The sequence below is a fragment of the Salvelinus fontinalis genome, chromosome 27, assembly GCF_029448725.1.
Source record: "Salvelinus fontinalis isolate EN_2023a chromosome 27, ASM2944872v1, whole genome shotgun sequence".
Taxonomy (NCBI): Eukaryota; Metazoa; Chordata; class Actinopteri; order Salmoniformes; family Salmonidae; genus Salvelinus; species Salvelinus fontinalis.
The window spans coordinates 36120600-36136866 of NC_074691.1; the positions used below are offsets into that span (position 1 = coordinate 36120600).

Genomic DNA, 16267 nt, shown 5'->3' on the forward strand with positions numbered 1-16267 from the left:
GTTAGGGTTGTGACACAACGAGAACAGTTAGGGTCGTGTTACAACGAGAACAGTTAGGGTTGTGTTACAATGAGAACAGTTAAGGTTGTGTTACAACGAGAACAGTTAGGGTCGTGTTAGGGTTGTGTCACAACGAGAACAGTTAGGGTTGTGTTACAACGAGAACAGTTAGGGTCGTGTTAGGGTTGTGTCACAACGAGAACAGTTAGGGTCGTGTTAGGGTTGTGTCACAACGAGAACAGTTAGGGTTGTGACACAACGAGAACAGTTAGGGTTGTGTTACAACGAGAACAGTTAGGGTTGTGACGCAACGAGAACAGTTAGGGTTGTGTTACAACGAGAACAGTTAGGGTTGTGTTACAACGAGAACAGTTAGGGTCGTGTTAGGGTTGTGTCACAACGAGAACAGTTAGGGTCGTGTTAGGGTTGTGTCACAACGAGAACAGTTAGGGTTGTGACGCAACGAGAACAGTTAGGGTTGTGTTACAACGAGAACAGTTAGGGTTGTGTTACAACGAGAACAGTTAGGGTCGTGTTAGGGTTGTGTCACAACGAGAACAGTTAGGGTCGTGTTAGGGTTGTGTCACAACGAGAACAGTTAGGGTTGTGACACAACGAGAACAGTTAGGGTCGTGTTACAACGAGAACAGTTAGGGTTGTGTTACAATGAGAACAGTTAAGGTTGTGTTACAACGAGAACAGTTAGGGTCGTGTTAGGGTTGTGTCACAACGAGAACAGTTAGGGTCGTGTTACAACGAGAACAGTTAGGGTTGTGTTACAATGAGAACAGTTAGGGTTGTGTTAGGGTTGTGTTACAATGAGAACAGTTAGGGTTGTGTTAGGGTTGTGACACAACGAGAACAGTTAGGGTTGTGTTACACCGAGAACAGTTAGGGTCGTGTTAGGGTTGTGTTAGGGTTGTGTTACAACGAGAACACTTAGGGTCGTGTTAGGGTTGTGTCACAACGAGTACAGTTAGGGTTGTGTCACAACGAGTACAGTTAGGGTTGTGACGCAACGAGAACAGTTAGGGTTATGTTACAACGAGAACAGTTAGGGTTGTGTCACAACGAGAACAGTTAGGGTTGTGTTACAGCGAGAACAGTTAGGGTTGTGTCACAACAAGAACAGTTAGGGTTGTGTTACAACGAGAACAGTTAGGGTTGTGACACAACGAGAACAGTTAGGGTCATGATACAACGAGAACAGTTAGGGTTGTGTTACAACGAGAACAGTTAGGGTCGTGTTAGGGTTGTGTTACACCGAGAACAGTTAGGGTTGTGTTAAATCGAGATAAGTTAGGGTTGTGTTACAACGAGAACAGTTAGGGTTGTGTTACAACGAGAACAGTTAGGGTTGTGTTACAACGAGAACAGTTAGGGTTGTGTTACAACGAGAACAGTTAGGGTTGTGTTACAACGAGAACAGTTAGGGTTGTGACACACCGAGAACAGTTAGGGTTGTGTTACAACGAGAACAGTTAGGGTTGTGTTACAACGAGAACAGTTAGGGTTGTGACACAACGAGTACAGTTAGGGTTGTGTTAGGGTTGTGACACAACGAGAACAGTTAGGGTTGAGTTACAACGAGAACAGTTAGGGTTGTGACACAACGAGTACAGTTAGGGTTGTGTTACAACGAGAACAGTTAGGGTTGTGTTAGGGTTGTGACACAACGAGAACAGTTAGGGTTGTGTTAGGGTTGTGTTACAACGAGAACAGTTAGGGTTGTGTTACAACGAGAACAGTTAGGGTTGTGTTACAACGAGAACAGTTAGGGTTGTGTTACAACGAGAACAGTTAGGGTTGTGACACAACGAGTACAGTTAGGGTTGTGTTACAACGAGAACAGTTAGGGTTGTGTTAAGGTTGTGACACAACGAGAACAGTTAGGGTCGTGTAACAACGAGAACAGATAGGGTCGTGTAACAACGAGAACAGTTAGGGTCGTGTTTCAACAAGAACAGTTAGGGTCGTGTTACAACGAGAACAGTTAGGGTCGTGTTACAATGAGAACAGTTAGGGTTGTGTCACAACGAGAACAGTTAGGGTTGTGTTACAATGAGAACAGTTAGGGTCGTGTTAGGGTTGTGTTACAATGAGAACAGTTAGGGTTGTGTTACAACGAGAACAGTTAGGGTTGTGACACAACGAGAACAGTTAGGGTTGTGTCACAACGAGAACAGTTAGGGTTGTGTTACAACGAGAACAGTTAGGGTTGTGACACAACGAGAACAGTTAGGGTTGTGTTACACCGAGAACAGTTAGGGTTGTGTCACAACGAGAACAGTTAGGGTTGTGTTACAACGAGAACAGTTAGGGTCGTGTTAGGGTTGTGTCACAACGAGAACAGTTAGGGTCGTGTTACAACGAGAACAGTTAGGGTTGTGTCACAACGAGAACAGTTAGGGTTGTGTTAGGGTTGTGTTACAATGAGAACAGTTAGGGTTGTGTTACAACGAGTACAGTTAGGGTTGTGTTAGGGTTGTGACACACCGAGTACAGTTAGGGTTGTGTTACAACGAGAACAGTTAGGGTTGTGACACAACGAGAACAGTTAGGGTTGTGTTACACCGAGAACAGTTAGGGTCGTGTTACAACGAGAACAGTTAGGGTTGTGACACAACGAGAACAGCTAGGGTTGTGTTACACCGAGAACAGTTAGGGTTGTGTTACAACGAGAACAGTTAGGGTTGTGTTACAAAAAGAACAGTTAGGGTTGTGTTACAACGAGAACAGTTAGGGTCGTGTTAGGGTTGTGTCACAACGAGAACAGTTAGGGTTGTGACACAACGAGAACAGTTAGGGTCGTGTTACAACGAGAACAGTTAGGGTTGTGTTACAATGAGAACAGTTAGGGTTGTGTTAGGGTTGTGTTACAACGAGAACAGTTAGGGTTGTGTTAGGGTTGTGTTACAATGAGAACAGTTAGGGTTTTGTTAGGGTTGTGACACAACGAGAACAGTTAGGGTTGTGTTACACCGAGAACAGTTAGGGTCGTGTTAGGGTTGTGTTAGGGTTGTGTTACAACGAGAACACTTAGGGTCGTGTTAGGGTTGTGTTAGGGTTGTGTCACAACGAGTACAGTTAGGGTTGTGACGCAACGAGAACAGTTAGGGTTGTGTCACAACGAGAACAGTTAGGGTTGTGTTACAACGAGAACAGTTAGGGTTGTGTTACAACGAGAACAGTTAGGGTTGTGTTACAACGAGAACAGTTAGGGTTGTGTTACAACGAGAACAGTTAGGGTTGTGTTACAACGAGAACAGTTAGGGTTGTGTTACAACGAGAACAGTTAGGGTTGTGTTACAACGAGAACAGTTAGGGTTGTGTTACAACGAGAACAGTTAGGGTCGTGTTACAACGAGAACAGTTAGGGTTGTGACGCAACGAGAACAGTTAGGGTTGTGACACAACGAGAACAGTTAGGGTTGTGTTACAACGAGAACAGTTAGGGTTGTGACACAACGAGAACAGTTAGGGTTGTGTTACAACGAGAACAGTTAGGGTTGTGTTACAACGAGAACAGTTAGGGTTGTGTTACAACGAGAACAGTTAGGGTCGTGTTAGGGTTGTGTCACAACGAGAACAGTTAGGGTTGTGTCACAACGAGAACAGTTAGGGTCGTGTTAGGGTTGTGTCACAACGAGAACAGTTAGGGTTGTGACACAACGAGAACAGTTAGGGTCGTGTTACAACGAGAACAGTTAGGGTTGTGACGCAACGAGAACAGTTAGGGTTTTGTTACAACGAGAACAGTTAGGGTTGTGTTACAACGAGAACAGTTAGGGTCGTGTTAGGGTTGTGTCACAACGAGAACAGTTAGGGTCGTGTTAGGGTTGTGTCACAACGAGAATAGTTAGGGTTGTGACACAACGAGAACAGTTAGGGTCGTGTTATAACGAGAACAGTTAGGGTTGTGTTACAATGAGAACAGTTAGGGTTGTGTTAGGGTTGTGTTACAACGAGAACAGTTAGGGTTGTGTTACAACGAGAACAGTTAGGGTCGTGTTAGGGTTGTGTCACAACGAGAACAGTTAGGGTCGTGTTAGGGTTGTGTCACAACGAGAACAGTTAGGGTTGTGACACAACGAGAACAGTTAGGGTCGTGTTACAACGAGAACAGTTAGGGTTGTGTTACAATGAGAACAGTTAGGGTTGTGTTAGGGTTGTGTTACAATGAGAACAGTTAGGGTTGTGTTAGGGTTGTGACACAACGAGAACAGTTAGGGTTGTGTTACACCGAGAACAGTTAGGGCCGTGTTAGGGTTGTGTTAGGGTTGTGTTACAACGAGAACACTTAGGGTCGTGTTAGGGTTGTGTCACAACGAGTACAGTTAGGGTTGTGTCACAACGAGTACAGTTAGGGTTGTGACGCAACGAGAACAGTTAGGGTTGTGTCACAACGAGAACAGTTAGGGTTGTGTCACAACGAGAACAGTTAGGGTTGTGTTACAGCGAGAACAGTTAGGGTTGTGTCACAACGAGAACAGTTAGGGTTGTGTTACAACGAGAACAGTTAGGGTTGTGTTACAACGAGAACAGTTAGGGTTGTGTTACAACAAGAACAGTTAGGGTTGTGTTACAACTAGTACAGTTAGGGTTGTGTTAGGGTTGTGTTACAACGAGAACAGTTAGGGTTGTGTAACAACGAGAACAGTTAGGGTTGTGTTACAACGAGAACAGTTAGGGTTGTGTTACAACGAGAACAGTTAGGGTTGTGTTACAACGAGAACAGTTAGGGTTGTGTTACAACGAGAACAGTTAGGGTTGTGTTACAACGAGAACAGTTAGGGTTGTGTTACAACGAGAACAGTTAGGGTTGTGTTACAACGAGAACAGTTAGGGTTGTGTTACAACGAGTACAGTTAGGGTTGTGTTACAACGAGAACAGTTAGGGTTGTGACGCAACGAGAACAGTTAGGGTTGTGTTACAACGAGAACAGTTAGGGTTGTGTTACAACGAGAACAGTTAGGGTTGTGACACAACGAGAACAGTTAGGGTTGTGTTACAACGAGAACAGTTAGGGTCGTGTTAGGGTTGTGTTACACCGAGAACAGTTAGGGTTGTGTTACATCGAGAACAGTTAGGGTTGTGTTACAACAAGAACAGTTAGGGTTATGTTACAACGAGAACAGTTAGGGTCGTGTTACACCGAGAACAGTTAGGGTTGTGTTACAACGAGAACAGTTAGGGTTGTGACACTACGAGAACAGTTAGGGTCATGTTACAACGAGAACAGTTAGGGTTGTGACGCAACGAGAACAGTTAGGGTTGTGTTAGGGTTGTGACACAACGAGAACAGTTAGGGTTGTGTTACACCGAGAACGGTTAGGGTCGTGTTAGGGTTGTGTTAGGGTTGTGTTACAACGAGAACACTTAGGGTCGTGTTAGGGTTGTGTCACAACGAGTACAGTTAGGGTTGTGTCACAACGAGTACAGTTAGGGTTGTGACGCAACGAGAACAGTTAGGGTTGTGTCACAACTAGAACAGTTAGGGTTGTGTCACAACGAGAACAGTTAGGGTTGTGTTACAGCGAGAACAGTTAGGGTTGTGTCACAACGAGAACAGTTAGGGTTGTGTTACAACGAGAACAGTTAGGGTTGTGTTACAACGAGAACAGTTAGGGTTGTTTTACAACAAGAACAGTTAGGGTTGTGTTACAACTAGTACAGTTAGGGTTGTGTTAGGGTTGTGTTACAACGAGAACAGTTAGGGTTGTGTAACAACGAGAACAGTTAGGGTTGTGTTACAACGATTACAGTTAGGGTTGTGTTACAACGAGAACAGTTAGGGTTGTGTTACAACGAGAACAGTTAGGGTTGTGTTACAACGAGAACAGTTAGGGTTGTGTTACAACGAGAACAGTTAGGGTTGTGTTACAACGAGTACAGTTAGGGTTGTGTTACAACGAGAACAGTTAGGGTTGTGACGCAACGAGAACAGTTAGGGTTGTGTTACAACGAGAACAGTTAGGGTTGTGTTACAACGAGAACAGTTAGGGTTGTGACACAACGAGAACAGTTAGGGTTGTGTTACAACGAGAACAGTTAGGGTTGTGACACAACGAGAACAGTTAGGGTTGTGACACAACGAGAACAGTTAGGGTCATGTTACAACGAGAACAGTTAGGGTTGTGACACAACGAGAACAGTTAGGGTTGTGTTACAACGAGAACAGTTAGGGTTGTGTTACAACGAGAACAGTTAGGGTTGTGTTACAACGAGAACAGTTAGGGTTGTGACACAACGAGAACAGTTAGGGTCATGTTACAACGAGAACAGTTAGGGTTGTGTTACAACGAGAACAGTTAGGGTCGTGTTAGGGTTCTGTTACACCGAGAACAGTTAGGGTTGTGTTACATCGAGAACAGTTAGGGTTGTGTTACAACGAGAACAGTTAGGGTTATGTTACAACGAGAACAGTTAGGGTCGTGTTACACCGAGAACAGTTAGGGTTGTGTTACAACGAGAACAGTTAGGGTTGTGACACAACGAGAACAGTTAGGGTCATGTTACAACGAGAACAGTTAGGGTTGTGACACAACGAGAACAATCTGACCTACAGGTCTGTGACTAAGTTGGTGTAGTACGGTGCTTTACTGACCTGTATCTTCTCCACCTCCTCTTTGCATTCTCTCTTCAGCTGCAGGAGGGCTGCCTGGTGTTCTGGAGGACAGAGAGAGTCGACTCATCAACATAAACAGGAACAAAACTATCACAACTGAACTGTGTTCTACTTCACATATGGTTACCATTCCTCATCGTGTTCTCTTAATCACACTGAAGCCATTTATAGATGTATCTGTTTGTTGGATAGTTTTGTCATGGGTGTTTTCTTTGTAGGATAAACAGCTGGTGCTTAGGTGTGTTTTTAGGAGTGTGTGCACAAGGAGAGGCCCCTGACAAAACACACACACACATCTGATGTGTTTTCTGAGGAATTAGAATTGAAGAAATTAATGGAATAGTTTCTGTCACCACCGTACACACAGCCCTGTCCACAAACACTGCCCATGTGACATCACTCATCTAGAGAGCAGGAAGCAGCCTGATGTTGTGGACAGTGACAGGGACAGGGTGGAGTATTTACCTTACAATTAGACCATGGTATTGTACATGTACCACAGAGATACCACAGAGCAAACATTGACTCTCTCTTTCTCTGTCTCTCTGTCTCTGTCTCTGTCTCTCTCTCTCTCTCTCCCCCCTCCACTCTCTCTCTCTCTTTCTCTGTCTTTTCACTGTTCTGTCTACTACATACTGTAACCCACAGAGCTCAGTTAGTCACAGCAAGGAGCTGGCCTGGCATGCTGCATGGGCCACATGGGTCAAGGCCACGGGCTGAATCCTAGCGATCTTGAGATCTGTACATAGCGCTAGAATCTCTCGTTGACATCATGAAATAATATATAATCAGAGGTATCTCAGGTATCTCACACACATATCCACATACCTCAAGCTAGTGTAGCGTTCCAGCCATAGTGAATATGTGTTTACTAGTAGATTACCTGCTTCTGTGTATTTCAGTCCAACCTTCTCCTCCTTAGTCGGGGGCCAGATGGCCTGCAGACGGCCTGGGGTGGACCGGTCCTCTCCATCACCTGAGATCGATGTCTCCGACTGGGGAGATGACAGCAACATAACATTAGGAAAAATATTTACGAAGTAATGCTTTTTCAGGCATAGAGCACTTACTACAGACGTCACTGAGTAATGAAATGACTCCATGGCATTCACTCATATAATCAGAATGTGTATGTATGCACTGTGCTGTAAGTCACTTTGGATTAAAGCAAAACATGATAGAATTTAGACAAAGACAGAGCTAGACAACAAAACACAGATGCATACTTTTGAGTCAGTGAGGTTTTTCTTTTCAGGAGTCTTGGAGGTTCTCTCAAAGATCCAAGCCTTCCTCTTTGCCTCCTGGTCCCCCCTGTCTCCCTCTCTCCACAGGGGCCTGGGGATGAAGAAGGCCTTGAAGGCATCGAACGCCACCTCCGCACTGGAGGGAGGAGGCTTCTGAGGTTCTAAAGGTTCTGAGAGTTCTAGAGTCTGTGAAGGTTCTGAAGATTCCGGAGGCTCTATCACAGACAGACCTTCAGTCTTCTCTGTGTCCTGGTCTGTCTTTTTCTCCTCTCCTGTTTTCTGCCGTTCTCCTCCCTCTTCCTGTTCTGTCTTCTCCTTCTCCTCCATCCCATCCTCAGGTTCGACTCTGACTCCTTCAGTCTCGTCTGAGGGCTCTGACTCCCTCCTGTCCTCTGCTGTAGACTCCCTTTTCTCCTCTCCTGTAGACTCCCTCCCGTCCTCTCCTGTAGACTCCCTCCTCTCCTCTTCTGTAGAATCCTTCCTCTCCTTTCCTGTAAACTCCCTCCTGTCCTCTCCTGTAAACTCCTCTGTCTTACTGTTGACATCCTTCTCCAGGTTCAGGAACTGGGAGAGCTGGTCCAAGAAGCTCTCCTGCCTCCTGCGAACTGTCTTCAGCTTTCTCCTCACAAGCTTGTTCACACTCAGGCCTGCTGGAGTTGGTGTTTTGATCTTGCCCACTATGTCCTGCTCCGGCACTGTCGCCCCCTTCTTTGGGATCCTCAGACCACTGAAAAAGGCAGGGAGTTGGAGGTGCTTGTCCACTGGGGAACCGGGGGAGAAGGTGGTTCTGGTGCAGGTGGTGCCAGAGGGAGGGCCACTGGTTGTACCTGGGGTTAAGACTAGGAGCCCATCCTGTGGACTGGCTGGTGCTGGGGTTGGGGCTCCATCCTGGGGACTGGCTGGGGTTGGGGCTCCATCCCGGGGACTGGCTGGTGTTGGGGTTGGAGCTCCATCCTGGAGACTGGCTGGTGCTGGGGTTGGGACTCCATCCTGGGGACTGGCTGGTGTTGGGGTTGGGGCTCCATCCTGGGGACTGGCTGGTGCTGGGGTTGGGACTCCATCCTGGGGACTGGCTGGTGCTGGGGTTGGGGCTCCATCCTGGGGACTGGCTGGTGCTGGGGTTGGGGCTCCATCCTGGGGACTGGCTGGTGCGGGGGTTGGGGCTCCATCCTGGGTACTGGCTGGTGTTGGGGTTGGGGCTCCATCCTGGGGACTGACTGGTGTTGGGGTTGGGCCTCCATCCTGGGGACTGGCTGGTGTTGGGGTTGGGGCTCCATCCTGTGGACTGGCTGGTGTTGGGGTTGGGACTCCATCCTGGGGACTGGCTGGTGCTGGGGTTGGGGCTCCATCCTGGGGACTGGCTGGTGCTGGGGTTGGGGCTCCATCCCGGGGACTGGCTGGTGTTGGGGTTTGGGCTCCATCCTGTGGACTGGCTGGTGTTGGGGTTGGGACTCCATCCTGGGGACTGGCTGGTGCTGGGGTTGGGGCTCCATCCTGGGGACTGGCTGGGGTTGGGGCTCCATCCCGGGGACTGGCTGGGGTTGGGGCTCCATCCTGGGGACTGGCTGGTGCTGGGGTTGGGGCTCCATCCTGGAGACTGGCTGGTGTTGGGGTTGGGGCTCCATCCTGGGGACTGGCTGGTGTTGGGGTTGGGGCTCCATCCTGGGGACTGGCTGGTGCTGGGGTTTGGGCTCCATCCTGGGGACTGGCTGGTGTTGGGGTTGGGGCTCCATCCTGGGGACTGGCTGGTGCTGGGGTTGGGGCTCCATCCTGGGGACTGGCTGGTGCTGGGGTTGGGGCTCCATCCTGGGGGCTACAGGGCTGAGAGGACTGGGCTGTAGAATGGGCTGTGATCTCAGACACAGGAGCAGATGCGTGAGGAAGTTCCTCGACCAGTGCATTAACAGTCTCCCCAGCCTTTAACAGGCTCTCAGTTTCAGGATCTCCAGCTTCTAACATTCTCTCAGTTTCAGCCTCTCCAGCCTCTAACAGTCTCTCAGTTTCAGGATCTCCAGCTTCTAACAGTCTCTCAGTTTCAGGATCTCCAGCCTCTAACAGACTCTCAGTTTCAGGATCTCCAGCCTCTAACAGACTCTCAGTTTCAGGATCTCCAGCCTCTAACAGACTCTCAGTTTCAGGATCTCCAGCCTCTAACAGACTCTCAGTTTCAGGATCTCCAGCCTCTAACAGACTCTCAGTTTCAGAGGCTGTATGCTGCCGGTCATCAGATATAGGCTCAATCCTGGTCATGGTTATCACCAGTTTTCTGGTGTTGGAAGGTAGTGGTGTACTAATAGCAGGTTCCCCAGCCATTACTGCAGAGGGGTTAGCAAGGTCTCTGGCTACAACATCAGCAGCAGGTGAGTCTTTGCTGTCAGCAGGTGAGTCTTTGCTGTCAGCAGGTAAGTCTTGGCTGTGGTTATCATATGTAAATATTTCCTGATAACTTCTGGCTCTTGGATTGGTTTCACTGTCTGTTAACCAGGCCAGCCTGTTGTAGTTGTCTGTTGACACCTCTGTGGGCTTCATCTCCTTGACTTTGTCGTTATCATGATTGTTTGTGACCCTATCTTGATGACGGTTGTTTGTTGACACACACTGACTGTGCTGGTCTGTTAATTCCAACTTGTCTGTACTGGGACAGTCAGTTGTCATGTCCTGATTGGCTCTGTCTGTGGTATTCTGTGTGTCTATAGGCTCCTCCATACTGCAGTCCTCTGAAGACACACTGCTCCTATGTTTGTTAATCATCACTCTCTGTTCAACAGGGTCAGTTGACCCACTATATCCTTGTAAGTGGGACAGCCTTTCTGAAATGAAGTCATCTGACTGGTCCGTTGACTCACCATATATACCTAAATGAGACTCTGAAATTATGTCTTCTGGTTGGACAAGACAGTTACTGTTTGCATTCTCTTCCTTTTCTGAGTCCATGTTCCTCGGTACTACAGTCGTCTGGCCCAGAGTTCCATTCATGCTGTCATGTTCCATAATTGTGTTGGTAGTGGTGGATTCTCCTTTCTTCTGCACCACACCTACTGCACTTGAATCCTTTCCTTCGGTCCTCTCATTTCCATTGACTTCAACAACTTCATGACTGCTGTTGATGTTCCCGGGAGAAGTGTCTGTCTCGCTCTCTTCCGAGAGAGTCCGGAAGAACTTCAGGACCGCCATCTTGTCGTCAGGCCGCTGGGACTCTGACCTGTCTGGGTGAGTAAAGACGGTGGAGAATCTGTCAAGGAACGAGTTGGAAGAGGCCTTCCCTTGAGCGGCGTCAGTGTCGTCGTTAGTGTTCACTCCGTTCATGGTTGAGATCTTTATCAAATGTTTAAATCATGTAAAAATAAATCACAACTAATATGATTCAGGTCCAAAGCACAGTCAGCGATCTCCCCACATACCATTCAGTTTAATGCGTGTCATGTACTTTAATCTGTCTCCAATCCAGGTAATGCTGTGTTAGTCCAACACAATGTGGCCATTCAGTGTTGATGGGAAAAAATACATCTATACACCGGAAGAAACACACCCTGCCTCTACTCCAAAGGAAAATAACTTGACAAATAAGAAAAAGGCATCTCAAATCAAAACCTCTTTTTGTAGCCGCTGTAACAGTTGATGGAAGTTTGAGTATTTATAATCTTTGACAGATCCTCCAAACGTTGAAGGGTTTTAATGGGGATACCACATGCCAGAGCTCTAAAATATTTTGTGTGGAAGAAACATCAGCATGGAAAAAGTAAAAAGAAAAAGCATTTCGTCATGCAGTGAGTCATGCAGAGAGTTAGTTACCAGTACTTTTTGCAACACATTCTAAAAGTACTGGGAAAAAGGCAATGCTTCAAAGAGAGTTGAGCTCTATTATTCACCAGTCTCATCTTCTACTTCTCTGTTCAGATCCCTCTGTCTTCTGTTCAGATCCCTCTGTCTTCTGTTCATATCCCTCTGTCTTCTGTTCAGATCCCTCTGTCTTCTGTTCAAATCCCTCTGTCTTCTGTTCAGATCCCTCTGTCTTCTGTTCAGATCCCCCTATCTTCTGTTCAGATCCCCCTGTCTTCTGTTCAGATCCCTCTGTCTTCTGTTCAGATCCCCCTGTCTTCTGTTCAGATCCCTCTGTCTTCTGTTCAGATCCCCCTGTCTTCTATTCAGATCCCTCTGTCTTCTGTTCAGATCCCTCTGTCTTCTGTTTAGATCCCCCTGTCTTCTGTTCAGATCCCTCTGTCTTCTGTTCAGATCCCTCTGTCTTCTGTTCAGATCCCTCTGTCTTCTGTTCAGATCCCTCTGTCTTCTGTTCAGATCCCCCTGTCTTCTGTTCAGATCCCTCTGTCTTCTGTTCAGATCCCTCTGTCTTCTGTTCAGATCCCTCTGTCGTCTGTTCAGATCCCTCTGTCTTCTGTTCAGATCCCCCTGTCTTCTGTTCAGATCCCCCTGTCTTCTGTTCAGATCCCTCTGTCTTCTGTTCAGATCCCTCTGTCTTCTGTTCAGATCCCTCTGTCTTCTGTTTAGATCCCCCTGTCTTCTGTTCAGATCCCTCTGTCTTCTGTTCAGATCCCCCTGTCTTCTGTTCAGATCCCTCTGTCTTCTGTTCAGATCCCTCTGTCTTCTGTTCAGATCCCTCTGTCTTCTGTTCAGATCCCTCTGTCTTCTGTTCAGATCCCCCTGTCTTCTGTTCAGATCCCTCTGTCTTCTGTTCAGATCCCCCTGTCTTCTGTTCAGATCCCTCTGTCTTCTGTTCAGATCCCTCTGTCTTCTGTCGTTATCTTACATCCTCTAGAAACATAATAAGTAAAAGCAGGTAATCTTTTGGTCCTCTTCTCCTCCAACTATCAAGCCTCTCCTTCCCTGTTCACCAAAGACAATCTGCTTATGCCTTACACTGCGGCAGACCTCTTCCTCCTCCAACCATCCAACTTCTTCTTCTCTCCTTACTGAAGTCACTCGAGCTCAGCAGTAGCACGACCGTATCAGACTGTGACTGACCACGCCCTGAGAGTTCCGTTTTGGAGTGATACTCTGGTATCCACCCAGACCACAGCACACCACACCCAGACTGACTGACTGTAGGGTAAATGGAAGACAGTACACTTCTTCAAGCGCTGAGCTCTATAGTGGCAGCCTATAGTGACGTGGCTGTGGAAGTCTCCGTCTCCACTCAGCATTTCTGACCCCACCTACACTTCTTCCTATTTAAACCAATAGAAAGTTGGTCTTGTTTTCTCAATTTTAGATTTTTGTTTATTTGTTAATTTTGATCCCCATTAGCTTTTGTAGAGGCATCAGCTACTCTTCCTGGGATCCACAAAGTAACAAAACACTGATAGACTGATAGACAAGGACAGTCACACACGTTTTTTATTTTATTTTTTAACAATTTTATCCCCTTTTCTCCCCAATTTCCGTGGTATCCAATCGCTAGTAATTACTATCTTGTCTCATCGCTACAACTCCCGTACGGGCTCGGGAGAGACGAAGGTCGAAAGCCATGCGTCCTCCGAAGCACAACCCAACCAAGCCGCACTGCTTCTTAACACAGCGCGCCTCCAACCCGGAAGTCAGCGCACCAATGTGTCGGAGGAAACACCGCGCACCCGCCCCCACGGTTAGCGCGCACTGCGCCCGGCCCGCCACAGGAGTCGCTGGAGCGCGATGAGACAAGGATATCCCTACCGGCCAAACCCTCCCTAACCCGGACGACGCTATGCCAATTGTGCGTCGCCCCACGGACCTCCCGGTCGCGGCCGGCTGCGACAGAGCCTGGGCGCGAACCCAGAGACTCTGGTGGCGCAGCTAGTACTGCGATGCAGTGCTCTAGACCACTGCGCCACCCGGGAGGCCTGACAGTCACACACATTTAAAATACGATATACCAACGATGCAACAATACAGGTCAAGATAATAATGGTAAAGGTGAATTGGAAACAGTAAGGGGAAATAGAAACATTTACTGTATTAGAAGCAATAAGTACAAATTATGACCTGCCATTGTGTTTCAAATGGCTAGTGTATTTGCATGGCTATCTACAGATCAGTCCCCACCCTTGTATGTGTTTAATTTGCTAGGTTTCGCTGCATGTTGTAAAGTGAAACCATTGATATAACTTGTGTTGATATTTACTGTACTCTATGTGATAAGGAGCGAATTTAATCACAAAGCCTGATCTTAGTAATCATATGGCCTAACGACTTAAGTTTAAATGCACTATTGCATTGCCATGTAATGGTTACCAGGGTGGGCTATTGGGATTCTCAAGCATGGACCTGTTTACGTAAGAGAAATGAAACCAGATAATCCTGTAGCAAATAGCATTAGTGTCACGGTTGTTAAAAGAAGTTCTGTCACTGTTGTTGAAGGAAGTGGACCAAAGCGTGGTGAGCGTACATATTCCTTTTTTATTGGAAACGCCGACAAAAACAATAAACAATACAAAAACAAACCGTGAAGTTAAAGGCTATGTGCCACAAACAAAGTCAACTTCCCACAAACACAGGTGGCAAAAAGGGCAGCCTAAGTATGGTTCTCAATCAGAGACAACGATAGACAGCTGTCCCTGATTGAGAACCCTACCCGGCCAAAACATAGAAATACAAAACATAGAACATAGAATACCCACCCCAACTCACGCCCTGACCAAACCCAAATAGAGACATAAAAAGGATCTCTAAGGTCAGGGAGTGACAATTAGGATACAATTAGAGAGAATGAAATGCAAATTATCCAGCTCACTGGTTCAAATCCAATGCCAGAGGATAATGTATAGTGTAGGTAAAAACATTATATCATATTTATCATGAATTCAGGAATCTTCAGATAATGCGATTTTTTTATATTTGCTAAAGAAATCCCTTACGGATCTGTGAGAATCTCTACATGTTGTAGTGTATGTACAGTGCATTCTGAACGTATTCAGACCCCTTGACATTTTCAACATTTTGTTCCGTTAGTCTTATTCTAAAATGGATTAAATAAAAAAAGATCCTCAGCAATCTATACACAATACCCCATAATGACAAAGCGAATCACGTTTTAATAAATGTTTGCAAATGTATAAATATTTTTTTTTACAGAAATACTTTATTTACATTAGTATTTAGACCCTTTGCTATGAGACTCGAAATTGAGCTAAGGTGAATCCTGTTTCATTTGATCATCCATGACACGTTTCTACAACTTGATTGGAGTCCACCTGTGGTAAATTCAATTGATTGGACATGATTTGGAAAGAAACACACCTGTCTGTATTAAGTCTCACAGTTGACAGTGCAAAAACCAAGCCATGAGGTTGAAGGAATTGTCCGTAGAGCTCCGAGACAGGATTGTGTTGAGGCACAGATCTGCGGAAGGGTACCAAAGAATTTCTGCAGCATTGAAGGTCCCCAAGAACACAGTGGCCTCCATCATTCTTAAATGGAAGAAGTTAGGAGCCACCAAGACTCTCCCTTGAGCTCCCATGGTCACTCAAGCTCCAGAGTTCGTCTGTGGAGATGAGAGAAACTTCCAGAACAATGATCTCTGCAGCACTCCACCAATCAGGCCTTTATGGTAGAGTGGCCAGACGGAAGCCACTCCTCAGTAAAAGGCACATGACAGCCCGCTTGGCGTTTACTAAAAGGTACCTAAAGGACTCTCAGACCATGTGAAACAAGATTCTCTGGTCTGATGAAATCAAGATTAAACTCTTTGTCCTGAATGCCAAGCATCAAGTCTGGAGGTACCTGGCAACATCCCTACAGTGAAGCATGATGTGGGGATGTTTTTCAGCGACACGGACTGGGAGAGCAAAGTGCAGAGAGATCCTTGATGAAAACCTGCTCCAGAGCGCTCAGGACCTCAGACTAGGGTGAAGGTTCACTTTCCAACAGGACAACGACCCTAAGCACACAGCCAAAATAACCCAGGAGTGGCTTCGGGACACGTCTCTGAATGTCCTTGAGCGCCCAGCAAGAGCCAGGACTTGAACCCAATCGAACATCTCTGGAGAGACCTGAAAATAGCTGTGCAGCGATGCTCCCCATCCAACCTGACAGAGTTTCAGAGGATCTTCAGAGAAGAATGTGAGAAACTCCCCAAATATAGATGTGCCAAGCTTGTAGCGTCAAACCCAAGAGACTTGAGGCTGTAATCGCTGCCAAAGGTGCTTCGACAAAGTACTGAGTAAGGGGTCTGGATACTTATGTAAATGTGATATTTCTGTTTTTTTTTAAAACAGGTTTTGCTTTGTCATTATGGAGTATCGTGTATAGATTGATGAGGGGGAAAAAACGATTTAATTCGTGTTAGAATAAGGATGTAACGTAACAAAATGTGGAAAAGTCAAGGGGTCTGAATACTTTCCGAATGCACTGTATATCATAACTTGGGAAAAGAAAGAGGGATACCTAGTTAGTTGTACAACT

At 46.5% G+C, this 16267-nt stretch overlaps 1 protein-coding gene across 1 annotated transcript in view; it reads right to left on the reverse strand.

Moving 5' to 3' along the window:
• Positions 1–11230, reverse strand: part of LOC129825677 (uncharacterized) — a 63212-nt gene extending 51982 nt beyond the window's left edge. The window contains exons 1-3 of the mRNA XM_055885865.1: positions 7856–11230; positions 7513–7624; positions 6609–6670 (exon numbers count right to left, since the gene is read on the reverse strand). Coding sequence (XP_055741840.1) covers positions 6609–6670; positions 7513–7624; positions 7856–11179 — 3498 coding nt within the window. The 5' untranslated portion in view covers positions 11180–11230. The remainder of the gene's footprint in view (positions 1–6608; positions 6671–7512; positions 7625–7855) is intronic.
• Between the last annotated feature and the right edge of the window lie 5037 nt (positions 11231–16267).